The sequence below is a fragment of the Carlito syrichta genome, unplaced genomic scaffold, assembly GCF_000164805.1.
Source record: "Carlito syrichta isolate Samal-C Ts95f unplaced genomic scaffold, Tarsius_syrichta-2.0.1 Scaffold305156, whole genome shotgun sequence".
Lineage (NCBI taxonomy): Eukaryota > Metazoa > Chordata > Mammalia > Primates > Tarsiidae > Carlito > Carlito syrichta.
The window spans coordinates 54,390-67,948 of NW_007249252.1; the positions used below are offsets into that span (position 1 = coordinate 54,390).

The 13,559-nt window shown below is 33.7% G+C and overlaps 1 protein-coding gene across 1 annotated transcript in view; it reads right to left on the reverse strand.

Moving 5' to 3' along the window:
* Positions 1-13,559, reverse strand: part of LOC103263558 (teneurin-1-like) — a gene marked incomplete at its 3' end in the record, with an annotated part of 116,796 nt that overhangs the window by 41,258 nt on the left and 61,979 nt on the right. Inside the window, exons 3-5 of the mRNA XM_008061234.1 lie at positions 4,376-4,561; positions 2,856-2,879; positions 895-1,041 (exon numbers count right to left, since the gene is read on the reverse strand). Of these exons, the coding sequence (XP_008059425.1) occupies positions 895-1,041; positions 2,856-2,879; positions 4,376-4,561 (357 nt within the window). The remainder of the gene's footprint in view (positions 1-894; positions 1,042-2,855; positions 2,880-4,375; positions 4,562-13,559) is intronic.

Here is a 13,559-nt window from a genome sequence, read left to right on the forward strand (position 1 = left end):
AATTAAAAAAACTTTTTTACTTCATATTTCTTTGAGTAGAAAGTATGTAGAAAGTGAGGATTTGTTGTTTTAGGCTTACTCAGAAGTGGTTTGGGCGGTTGTGAGGTCTGGTTATACTGTGCATTAATGCTTTGTTGACTTGACTAAGTGAGAAGTGGTCACCCTGAAACCTTGGAGCCACATGTTGCTTTTTAAAATACCATGTGTAGCTCTTGAATTAAATATTAAAAATTCTATTGTGAATTGTCTTGATGCTGTGTCCTGTGAAAGGTATAAAGTATTACTAAGAGATAGAGACACAGGAAGGAACTCTAAATGATGAGAACAAAGAACAGAATTTTAATAGTGCATGTAGTGCAAGCTACACTAACATCTAACAGCTTAAACAGTGGTATGTTAATTGAATTTGGTATAATAAATGCCATGAGTATGGGAGGTAGTATAGTGTAGTAGTTAAGAAAACAGACGCTGAAGTCATACAGCTCTGAATCAGAACTTTTGCTCTGTTACATTCTAGCTGTGTGACAGAGCAAATGGATAAGTCACTTACTATTTGATAAGTCGCTAATGGATAAGTCACTTACTATTGGATAAGTCACTTACCATTCCCATTTATAAGTAGGAAAAATAATAGTACCAATACCTTATAGAGTTATTGCAAGAATTAAATGAGACATAATGCATGAAAAAATTTGGAATATTGCCTGGTCATAAAAAAACACTCGATAAGTAATGTCTTTTTAATATGACTAATATTAAAAATAGTATTACCCTATATAACTCAATATTACTTATTTTGGAGATTCCTAATTTTCATCCTTGGCCAGATTGGTCACCACTTTGCTATAGGCTGGGCTATTTCTTTCTTATGTGAACATTTTAAAAATGACTCACCTCCATCGTTGTCCAAGTTATCTCCACAAAGCATTTCCATGACAACATTGCAGCCTGTCCCACTCCAACCCACCTGGCAGACACAGTGCCAACCATTTTGATCCAGGGTACATCGTCCATTTCCAAAGCAGAGCCCTGGACAGCCATCTGAAAAGACAACAGAGAATAACAATCACAAATACATCAGAATGACATTGGCCAACAATGATGTATCTGCCTACAGGGAAGCATCCAATCATCTGGGCTCCATTCAGATGAGGTGGTGAATAAATGGAAGAAGAGCTTGCTTGCTTGCAAAACCTTCTCAGGGAACTTGTTATCCCTTACTCTGCAGTGGTTTTCCTTAGAGAGCCAATTAAGCTTTATTAATGCTAACCCCAATTCCCAATCTCTGGTTCAGATAGAAAGAAAACTATGGTGGGGACAAGAAATGTTACTTTTTTCCTATTCAATAAGCATATCTCCTCATCTCAATCAAACTGGATAATGCTGTATCTAGTTATGGACAATAAGTTGAAAAAAATCCAGCAGTTTCTATGAAGAGAAACTTTCTCTAACTACTTCTAGCCTGTGCTTATTTTTCCCTGGTGATGTATTGCTTTAGGATTTAGGTGTGCTTGTATAATGTTCAGACCACACCATTAAGTATTTGCTCATATGGTGTCTTAGAAGTGTCCTGCAGCTGCTTTACACATTTTCAGCTTTTTTTCTTCAAGATTATTATTGATCCTTAGACTAAGGATTGAAATTTTTTACTTCTATGAATGTCTCTCAAAAACTTATACAATATTATGCCTGCAACGATGATATAAGTGCTAAACAAATGTTTATGAAATTAATGCATGCCAGATTTAGACTTTCTGAATTCTAAAGAATAACTGGAAAAAAGTCAAGAGGAAAGTGAAGTGTTTAAATGACTTTTAACCATTGATGAAGCACTAACACTGACAGTGGTTCCTCTTTAGACTTTTAATTTCTCAGATATGCCTTACTCTTTCTACCAGTAATTTGGATTTTGACTTTACCAAAGGGTAACTGCGCATGTGCCAAGTGCTCAGTGGGCAGATGAACAGAAACAGTGATAATAGCATAAATCTTCTGGATATTTTTCCCAGTAGCAATATAAGACAAGACCCAGATTTTACTGGGAATAGTCCAAACAATATTATTTTTATTTCCTGACTTTGAAAGAAAATTCCAGAAGTATAAAGAGTAAAACAAAAATCTGTAGAAGTAACCCAATTTTTCCCAAGTGGTTTTCCAAGAAACTAATAACAGACCAGAGGAAGAAAAAAGTTTAAAATAAAATAATAGATGTCTATCAGAATATATAAATACTTTTATGTATATAATATACTCATGATTTTGAGAAGGGAATTTATGGAGTTCTATTTTAATAGAGAGACAGTGAATAAGTAGAAATTAAGGATAAATTGAGAGTTATTCAACTTTCTGAAGTTGAGGTAATATAAGCCACCAGTATATCTGACAGAAAAACCCTTGCCGTCGCTGTCAAAGGCAGATACCTGGAGGGATAGCTGATGAGGGTACTTCTAGGGAGATAAATTTTCTGCCCTTGTAAGGATGTAAGAGCACCAGTATATGGACTTAGAGCTATATTGTTATGTTAAATAAAAAGTTCGGCCATCTAAACCTAGTTTATTTAATAATTACCTGTGTCGTATACACAAACACAGACACACAACTCAATATAAGGACTAGAAAAGATAGACCTTTATACTGCTTATCAGTCCATTTTATCATATGGCAAACAGTGACTGATGTCACAAAAACAAATGACCTATTAGTCCGTCTATTATAATGTGAAACTGACAATGTTACACTTAAATAAGATTGCCAAAAAATAAGAACAAAAACCAAAAAACCGCCCTTGCTTTCCCACATGCATATTTTCTGTTTACAATATACTTCTTTTATAAAACTGGTGAGAAAAATCTTACCTCGGACAGCATCTAAGTAGTGAGCTAAAAGGGGGGGAAAAGAGTGATTGAATGAATTTCTGGGAGACCAATGCTATACAATATGTACTAATGGTTTACCATCTGTTGCCTGGGAGGAGAAAAGAAAACTGTGAACTGCTGAAATGCCTGCAGCTCAAAAGTTGGTACACTGGCCTGTGCAGTTTGTGAATAATATTTTCCGTGAGAAATAGATTAATGACTTTTCTGCAACAAACTCTATTAGACTTCCTTAAAAAGTGTCATATTTCATTAAAAGTATTAGAACTGCATTTATACATTTCAGTAATAACTTCTGTAAAAGAGCACTGGCTTCAACTTCTTACTAGAAATATCTTTAGAAAAGAGTTCTGGAGTAACCACCTTTGATAATCATCAAAATATTTAAATTCTCTTACATGAAGGCAGTAAACTTACAGTAGTGCAGGAATGTAATTACTTAAGGTGCAACTGAATCTCACCCCTCACCACCTTTTAAATGAATCTTAAATATTTTCCATAGTCACGGACCAAGACTTACTGTACCTTTAGCAGAGTAGTAATGCACTTTATTAAGATTATATGTGATATGTATTATATATATTATACATTATTTTGGCAGGCTCCAGCCATTATAACAAAATACTTTCACCTAAAAATGCAAGCTGTAGTACAGTCTAGTGGTAGAAAAAAAGCCTGCAAACGATGAATTGGGTATCCAGAGGCCACACTTATCTTTGTATGAATTTTCTGAGTTGTAATGGAATGCCACTGGAAAGTATTGCTACCCGCTTTTCTTAGCTGAACAACGGGAATCATACTTGTCCTTCTGTATATGCATGAAACCTTTGTGCCAGAAAAGTGTATATGTCAAGGACTTTGCTTTATTTCAGAAAAAAAAATCTTTCTTATTCATGTCTTTTATAGTGTGAAGGTCACAGGAAAGATTGATTTTTACATAGGCTTTTCCATGCTCACAGACTGTTTCCCTGACAGTATCTTGAAAATTTGTGAAACTGGTGACAAGGGTTGAGAGAGGGTAGATGCTTCAGGACCAACTCTACACTACCAGATGAACAATTCAACACAAATGTTCTATTGATGATAGGTTGGGAGTGCCTTCCTCATACACATTAAAGACAGCCTCTGATGATATTGAATGGCTCCTGTTAAAGTAGTCCTATTTAATGAAATTGCCTCTAAGTGCTCTCAACCAATACAAACTATATTTTTCAAAAGGAGAAATGGGCAGTGAATGTTACCTTTATAGCAAAAAGCATTTCTTTTATTAACTAATGACACTTTCACTTGAATAACTCATAAAACGACACAAGAAATAAATAGAAGATTATCAACAAAAGAAAAATACTTCCAGTTCACAAAGCTTTTAAATTTGTAACCAATCCTCCTCCTCCTCATCTTCTCCAATCTCAAAATCTACTAAAAGCCTGTCAATTGACTCACTAAACTGCTCTTACTTCAATGAATCCAATTTACTTTGGTCAAAGTATGGTGGTACTTACCAATAGTGCAGTGGTCGCCCTCCCATCCAGGGCTACACTCACATTTTCCATCTTTGCACTGGCCATGCTCAGCACAGTGAGAATGACAGGAGCGTTCCTCACATGTTGGTCCCACCCAGCCTTCTTCACATTGGCAAATTCCCCTTGAGCAGACTCCATGGCTACCACACTCCATGGTACAGAGCTCTGCGGGAAGTTAAAAAAAGATATGTTAACATATTTTGTTTAAATCAGCATCCATTCTTTCAAAAAAATTAGAATTACCAAAAATCAGTTTATATTTATATTTTTAAGAAGACGTTTGTAAGCGTTTTATATAAATAAAATATAGAAAGAAAATGTTACAAAGATCTCTAGCAGCTGAATGAATGTATGAAGAACTCTGTAAAAAAGGTAGTTAAGTCTCTAAGTATAAAATAAACTGTAAGTCAAACTGATTTTGTGAAGTCCATGAAATGATAATGGCATTCAAGGCTTAGAAATGAATTTAATGCCAAACAAATGCTAAGTGAGTTTTACCAAAAATTTATTAAGATCACAGGTAATGTTGCAGGGATTTTATGACACTATAAGAAATCATTGGGGGGGAAAATCCAGTAAAATAGTGCCCTAACTTCATTCAGAAAGACAAGTTCAAAAATGGGACAGATAATAACTTTCTAATAAAATTCATAATATATGAAAGGCAAAACTACCAATGATGGCAATCAGCTGGTTTCCCTGATCATACTAACAATATTTGCATTTATTTTAAGCATATAAAATGACTCCTACTTGATTAAAGTACACAGCCTTCTTAACTTAAAACGCTACTCCGTATTTAGCCAACATAATGATGGTGTGTGCCGAAGTTCTCTCCTCTGTCCCCTTGACTTTTTGATGAGAAACATTGAATATTCATATAATTATGACAGTAGAGGAACCAAAATAAAAGCCTGGTAAGTCTCTTTCTTGATCTAATTTCCTTGCTGGAGGAGGAGAAGTGAGATAAAAGCTTATTGAAAGGTTTTATGTTTAGGTCTTTGATCTATTTAGAGTTGATTTTTGTGTATGGTGATAGGTAGGGGTCTTGTTTTAATCATCTGCATGTGGTTAACCGGTTTTCCCAACACCATTTACTCAAATAGGTTCTCCTCTCCCTAGTGCTTGTTAGTGGAGGCTTTGTTGAAGATGAGTTGGTTGAAAAATTGAGGTTTTTTGCTTTCGGGATCTCTATCCTGTTCCATTGGTCTATATGCTTGTTCTTGTACCAATACCAGGCTGTTTTTTATTATTGTAGCTTTATAATAAAGTTTAAAGTTTGGGAGTGATACCTCCTGCTTTTTTTTTTCTTCTTCTGAGGATTGTTTTGGCTATTTGTGGTCATTTATGTTTCCATATGAGTTCCTGTCTTATCATTTCCAGGTCTGAGAAGAATGCTGCTGGTAATTTAATGGGTATTATGTTAAATCTGTAAATTGCCTTGGGTACGATGACCATCTTAAAAGGTTTTGGTTACAATTGGTCATACGTCTTTGAAGGAAAAAAGAGGGTGTTCTGGAAGCCAATTTGTCTCTTTTATAGTCTCAAAACTCTGAAACCGGTTTTATCTATTAAAAGAGGTATTGATATTAATATCAATACCTAGATAGCAGAGTTATTTTTCAGTAGGTGACAATATTCTTCTAATAAAGCCATGATTATGAATTTTATTATAATCTGTATCAATTTATTCACAAGTTTTCTTTGAGGGTCTGGGTATGATGGAAAGAGTAGTGGATTTGAAATATAGATACCCACATGCCTGATTCCTCTGTTTAATAGATATGTACCCTTAGGCAACTTACTAACATGCTTTCTTAATCTCTGCTTATGTAAGAATACAATAGAAGTCATCATTTTAGACATCACAGGACTGTTGGACAGATTTGAGAAATATTTTAGAGCTATTACTAACAGGACTTTCTCAATATTAGATATGGGGGAAGAATGAAAGGGAAAAAGAAAGTTTAGCTTAAATAAGTGGATGGCTAATACTACCATTCATGACATGGGAAACGCTGAGAAAAAAATAAGGATTAAAGTTCAAACAGATTAACCCTAAGATATGTATAGAAAGCCATGTGACCATGTCAGTTTAAGCAATAGAGTATATGATTCTGACAGACCAAGGCTAAAGATATAAAATTGGCAGACATTAGCAAATAGGTGATATTTAAAGGTATGAAACAGATTGATATTGTTTTTTTTTTTGAGTTGGAGTCTCACTCTGTCGCCCAGACTGAAGTGCAGTGGCCGCTCCCGGCCACCGCAGCCTCGACCTGCTGGGCTCCGGCGATCCTTCCGCCTCAGCCTTCCGAGTAGCCGGATTACAGGCATGCGCTACCACACCCGGCTGATTTTTTGATTTATTGTAGAGATGAGGTCTCGCCAAGTTGCTCAGGCGGGTCTTGAACCCGTGGGCTCAGGCAATCCACTCACCTCAGCCTCAGATTGATATTCTTAAGGGCAGAGAATAGAAGAGCACCAGGAATGAGCCCTGAAGAAAGATCAGGTGGAAAAAGAGAAATTGTCAAAGGAGACTGAGATAGAGAGGGCAGTGAGTGATACGAAAAAATCTAGAAAATTGTGGTTTAACAAAAGTACCAAGATCACTTTTCAAGAAAGGAATGATTAAATATATCTAATAAGGCTGAGAAGTCAAGTAAGACAAAGGCAGAGAAGTACCCATTGGATTTCTCAACATGGAAATTGTTTGTGACTCTAGGGATAGATTTACTGATAAATTGGTAGTTGTAATGCCAGGTTGGAAGGGGTGGGAGAGTGAAGGGAAAGTTGTGTGGGGGATCACCAGGTTGTAAGAAAAGTCTAGGACACAGAAAAATATATTTTAAAAAGATGAACCTCAGCTTAATAAGTGGTAGCTCAGGTAGAATTATCCTGAAAGAATCCCTGGTCCCTGTATCTTGATCTGAATCTCTCATTGATAATCTAAATATAATTTCAGTTCTTATAATGAACCCAAGGTTGTCATTCTATTCCCCTTAATGGTGCTCTCCCATGACACTAAAATCTGAATTGAAAGGGCCTTTCTAAGATTAGGGGTTTAATTTTTCAAGGCCAGTCAAGTCAGAGCTGACTAGAATAATTAGAGACAAACATTTTCCATATATTGCTTTATAAATCTATAAATTTAAGTGTAGACAAATGTCTGAAAATAGGACCAGATGAACACTATTGGTGAAATGGCAGACTAGCCTATTCTTAAACCATCTCAATATAAACCACTAGAAATTTTGGATATAATGTAACAATTTTTAAAATTTCACAATTTAGCTCACAAAAAAGATACATTCTCAAGCTCCAGAAGCAAAGAGGATGCTAAAAGTCAAAGCAGCAAGCATATGAGTGACTCCTCTGCAAGTCTCGAAGATTATTAGACTCAATTATGACTAGGGGCTTGGATATTTATGTCCACAGAGGGAAAAGAGTCGAGGTCTTGGACCTATTTAAGATGAAGAGTAGGAGTGAAACTCTAGCACAAAGTCAGGACCCTTGAAAGGCTGCAATCTCAGTGAGGTGGTGATTAATCAACTCTACTCACTAGTTCAGAGAAGATGCATTGACTGTATAATAACAACAACAACAACAACAACAACAATAAGCTGCTGTTAGAAAACAATATAGAGATAAAATAATATTTTTTTATTTTTAAATTTTTAAAAAATTTTAAAGATGTGATATAAAATTCAAGGTTAGGTACACAAGTGGTCATTGTACAGGTGAAGTTTGGGCCTTCCTTTGGTACCTGCTTTGCCTAGTTTGAGATCGGGTACCCTTATTGATATTATGTTTCCCCCTCCCCTGGCAGTGTCCCCATCCTGCCAATCCCTTTCTCATAATATTATGATAAACATTCAGAGTCCGCTTATGGGTGAGCACATGTAGTACACAGATCCTTGTTTCTGTGATAGATCACTGAGTATTACAGACTCCAACTCTATCCACAACAAAATAATATCCTACAATAACATGTAAGATGGAATGTCCTGAGTGAAATATTTGTAAAGCTTTGTATTATTGAAGAGTTAGGTAAGAGCTACGTTGTCAAGTATGCATATAAAAACAAGGCTGGAATTCAGTTTCTAATAATGTGACCTAAGTAATTTTTATTATACCCTCCTGAGGGGAACTAGAAAATCTAGACAAAATATATTTTAAAGTCTTTTGGAAGTTACTGGCGTTCACAAAACAGTAAAGAATTGCTGTGCCAAGTTCCAGGGAAAAAAGAAAATCCAGAGAGGAGAGCCTGACATTTATAGGTGCTTTTCCTGTAGCAGTATCTGTCAATTATGATAGAGGGAGCTAGAAGGCTCAGAGGCTGGATAGAACTTTGTCAGTTTCATGTCAGAAAAGAATATTTGAATAGATGATGGCTAAGAAATTTCCAACACTGAAGAAAACATTAAACCAAATATACTAAGCAAAACCTGAAGGAAGGAAAAAGAGGAAATGACAAATTCGCAATCATAGTCAGAGATTTACTATTCCTGCCCCATTAATTGATAGAACAAGCAAGTGACAAATCAGAAAGAATATGGAATATCTGAACAACATGGTTAACAGATTTGATCTCATTGATACATACAGAACACAGAAATAAATGACTACAAAATGCATATAATTTTCAAATGTATATGGAATATTTACAAATATTGACCATGTGCTGAACTATAAAGTAAGTCTCATATTTCAAACCATATATCATATATAGGATGTCTTCTGCCCACTATAAAGTTAAGCTTGAAATAAGTAAAGGAGATGACTCTAAAATCCACATATGTTTGGAATTCAAGGAACACACTTTTAAATAAACTATGGAACAAAGAATAAATCATCATGGAAATTAGAAGTTTAAATAAATTAAAATAATGGTACTACATAGTAAAACTCGTGTAAAATAACTAAGTCCATGTGTACTAAATTTTTTTATAAGGAAGAAATAAAAAGCAGCTGAATAACAATGACTTGAGCATCCATTCTAAGAAATTAGAAAAAAGACCAAAATAAACTCAAAGAAAACAGAAGGAAGAAAATAATAATTGTAAGAGTGCAACCCCCTTGGGTCCCCTCCCACGATGGGAGCTTTTCTGTACTCTTAATAAATCCTGCTTTCAAAAAAATTATAAGAGCTGAAAGTAATAATAAAATAGGACCAAATATACCATACATAGAATCGACAAAGCCAATACTTGATGATGTGCACAGACCAATAAAACTGACAAATCCTTGGTGGGGAGTGATCATGAAGAAAATATGAAAGACACAAATAACCAATATTAGGGATGAAAAATATAAATTGCTATGCATCATATAGACATAAAACATCCCAAGAGGATATTACAATGTTTTGTCAATACATTTGAAAAATTTCATGAAATGGACACATTTCTAGAACAATACAATTTATAATAATAACATCACAAGAAAAATATAAACAGAATATTTTTTATAAAGAATCTTAATCCACATTGGTCTCAGATGGCTTCACTTGAAAATATTACAGATTTTAAGGAAGAAAATTTGCCAATCTTGAATAAACTTTTCCAAAAAGTAAAAAAAAAAGAAGCGCTTCACATTGTGCTTTATGTGGTCATAATAACCCTGATATAAAATTCTGACAAGGATATTATTTTTAAAAATGCAGGCCAGTCTTACTTATGAAGATCACACTCATGTATATAAAAATCCTCAACAAAATATTAACACAGCAAATCTAGCATTACATAACACAAATATAATATATTGAACAATATGTGCTTATTCTAAGAATACAAAGTTAACACTTGAAAATCAATCAGTATAATTCATCACATATAGGGAATAAAAGAGAAAAATCATATGATCATGTTAACAGGTATATAATAAGTATTTGATAAAATATTAAACATTCATTTTTAATAAAAACTTGCAGCAAACTAAGACTAAAAGAAACTTTAAATCTGATAAAGACTGGGTATAAAAACCCCACAGTAAGCATCATTTTTAATGGTGATATGTTGGAATCTTTTCTTATATTATTGAAGCTAAGAAAAGATGCCTACAATCGTCACTTCTATACAACATGGCTAGAAGTCCTAGTCAGTTAAATAATGTAAGAAAAAGAAAACATAAATACTGAAAAGGAATAAACAAAGTCATCATTATGCAAAGACAGTACTATTGTACATGTACAATGTCTAGAAATAAATTATTATAGGTAAATTATTAAAATTGATACATGAATTTAGGAAGATACTTAAATACTAGGCTAATATATATAATTTGTTTCTATACATCAATGGCAACAATGAACATTTAAAAATACCATAAAGTTGCATCACAATATTATATTCCCAGTAAAAAATTTAGCAAAATATGTGCAAGATCTATATTCAAAACTATAAAACTTTCTAAAAGAAATTAAAGAAGACCTGGAAAAAGAAGTTTTATCATGTCCATAGATTGGAAAACTCATTTTTGAAAGATATCAATTTTCCCCAAATTGTTCCATAGATTCAGTGAAACACCAATCAATATTCAGGGTTTGTGTGTGTGTGTGTGTGTGTGTGTGTGTGTTTATATGTGTGTGAGACTATTGATTAGCTAAAGAAAAAAGTGAAACAAGGTGAGAAGGTGTACTGTAGTGGATAGCAAGATTTATTACAGAGTTATGTTAATATAGACAGTGAATACTGACACAATGGCAAATACACCAGAGACCCACACATGTAAGCACAATTGATTTATGTTAAAAGTGGCACTACAGGTCAATGGGAAAAGACTATTGCTTTAAATTAAATGGTTCTGAGAAAACCATTAGAAAAAAAAATTTCTACTTCACCCTATACATGAAATCAATCCCAGATAAAATGTAATAAATGTAAACTGACAAAGTTTCTAGAATTCAACAAAATAATATCATGATCTTAGGGTAGAAAAACTTTTCTTAAAAAGCACTCCAAAACACTAACCACAAAGGCAAAAAATGATAAATTGAATACATCAAAAGACACAGAAAAGACATGCTACAGAGTAGTTGAATATATATACAATATACATAACTGAAAAAGAGCATATATACAGAATATACAAAGAACATTTTCAAGTCAATAAGAAGACACATGATCCAATAGGGGAAAAAATGGGTAAGAGGCCTAAGCAGGCCTTTCACAAAGGAGTATATTCAAATGGCCAAATGTATACAGAAAGGTGCTTAGCACCATCATTTATCAGGGAGATACAAATTAAAATAATTATGAAATATCAGTACATGCTTACAAGAATGGTTAAAATTAAAAGACTGACAATTAATAGTATTAAGTGTTGGCGACAACATGAAGTAACAAAATCTCATACACCACAGGTAGCTGTGTACATTGCTACAATCACTTTGGAAAATTATTTGAAATTACTAAAGTTAGATATGTGTATACTCTGTGACTCAGCAATTCCACTTATTATTTCTCAATGGAAGTGCAAACCAGGAAATACTCATTAAAAGACTTTGTATAAAAGTGTTCATGGCAGAATTATATGTAATAGCCCCCAAATGGGAACACCTCAAATATCCATTGGCAATAAAATGAATAGCTAATTATGGTAACAATGCAAAGAAATGATATGCCACAATGAAAATGGATGATCCACAGCAACATGATATAGAATGAACGAACCCCCAAAAAATGTTGAATGAAAGAAATTAGACACAAAATCATACACACTATAAAATTCCACTGATACATTTCTTAAAAAGCAGGCAAATATTATAAGTTAGGATAGTCACTTTGGGGAAGAGAGAAAGAGGAAGAAAATTGGGACAGACCACAAAGAAGGTTTCTGAGGATATTATCCTATGAAACAAGTGTTTCATTTCTTGAGCTAGACACGTATGACTTTTGTACCTTTCTGTATGTTATATTTAAAAAAAAATTTAAAATGAAAGGTAATCATCAAAAGAACAGCAGTAGAATATATATCTTTCTAACTAGAAGAGAATGAGAAAGAATGAAGATAACTCAGTCAATCAAAGAAAAGGTAGAAAGGTGGGGAAGTCAAAGAAAAAATAAATATTGTAAATAGGAGACACAAAAAGAAGATGTTAGGATATAAATCTAGACACATCAGTAATTACAGTAAATAGAAACAAATTGAAGTTGCAATTTAAAAGAGAGAATCTGGAACTGAATGAAAAAGAAAATCTAGCATGTTATTTCTGTTAATAAGAGGTTTGCTAAAACATACTTATACAGAAAAGTTACCAATAAAAGGAAAAAGCATAATAGAAGAACAACCAAGAGAAACTTGGTGTCACTATAATATAATCAGATAAAAAAGACTTCAGGACATAAAGCATAGTTATGGATAGAATCGTTAAATAATAAAATGAATAATTCACCAAAAAGATGTAACAATTCATACCTTGTATGAAAATGTAGCTTCTTAATATATAAAGCAAAACTGACAGACTTATAAAAAAGCAAATTGATAATCTCACAATTAGTAATATGATAAAAATTAGTGAGGATGGAGAAAATTTGATTAGTGTAATTAACACTTTAATATAATAGACATTTATAAAACCCCAAAGCTATGCCTATACAATATGTATTCTTTTTTTTTAAGGTGAGAAAACAGGATTTACTGAGAAGACAGAAAAGCTCACACAGTGGAAGGGGGTAGCCTATATATTCTTATCAAGCACATAGTAACCCACAAAAACTGACAATGATCAGTCCACAACGCAAGACTAAATGAATGACAAAGACACCACATTATACAAATCATACTGTTTCAGCAAAATGCAGTAAAATTAGAAGTTAATAAACAGATAACAAAAGAAAAATCCTAGAAAGGTGTTCTTTAAAATAATTCATGAATTACATTTCAAAAATTATATTGGAAATTAGTAACTGTATAATAATGAAATACTATTTGTAACAACTTGTGGGATGCAGCTTAGATAGTAACTTAGAGAAAATTTACAGCTTAAATCAGGTAGTAGAAAAGAACAATTGAAATTACATGAGCAGCCGGGCTCGGTGGCTCAGTCTGTAATCCCGCGCCTTTGGGAGGCTGAGGTGAGTGGATTGCCTGAGCCCGCGGGTTCGAGACCCGCCTGGGCAGCGAGACCTCATCTCGACAATAAATCAAAAAATCAGCCGGG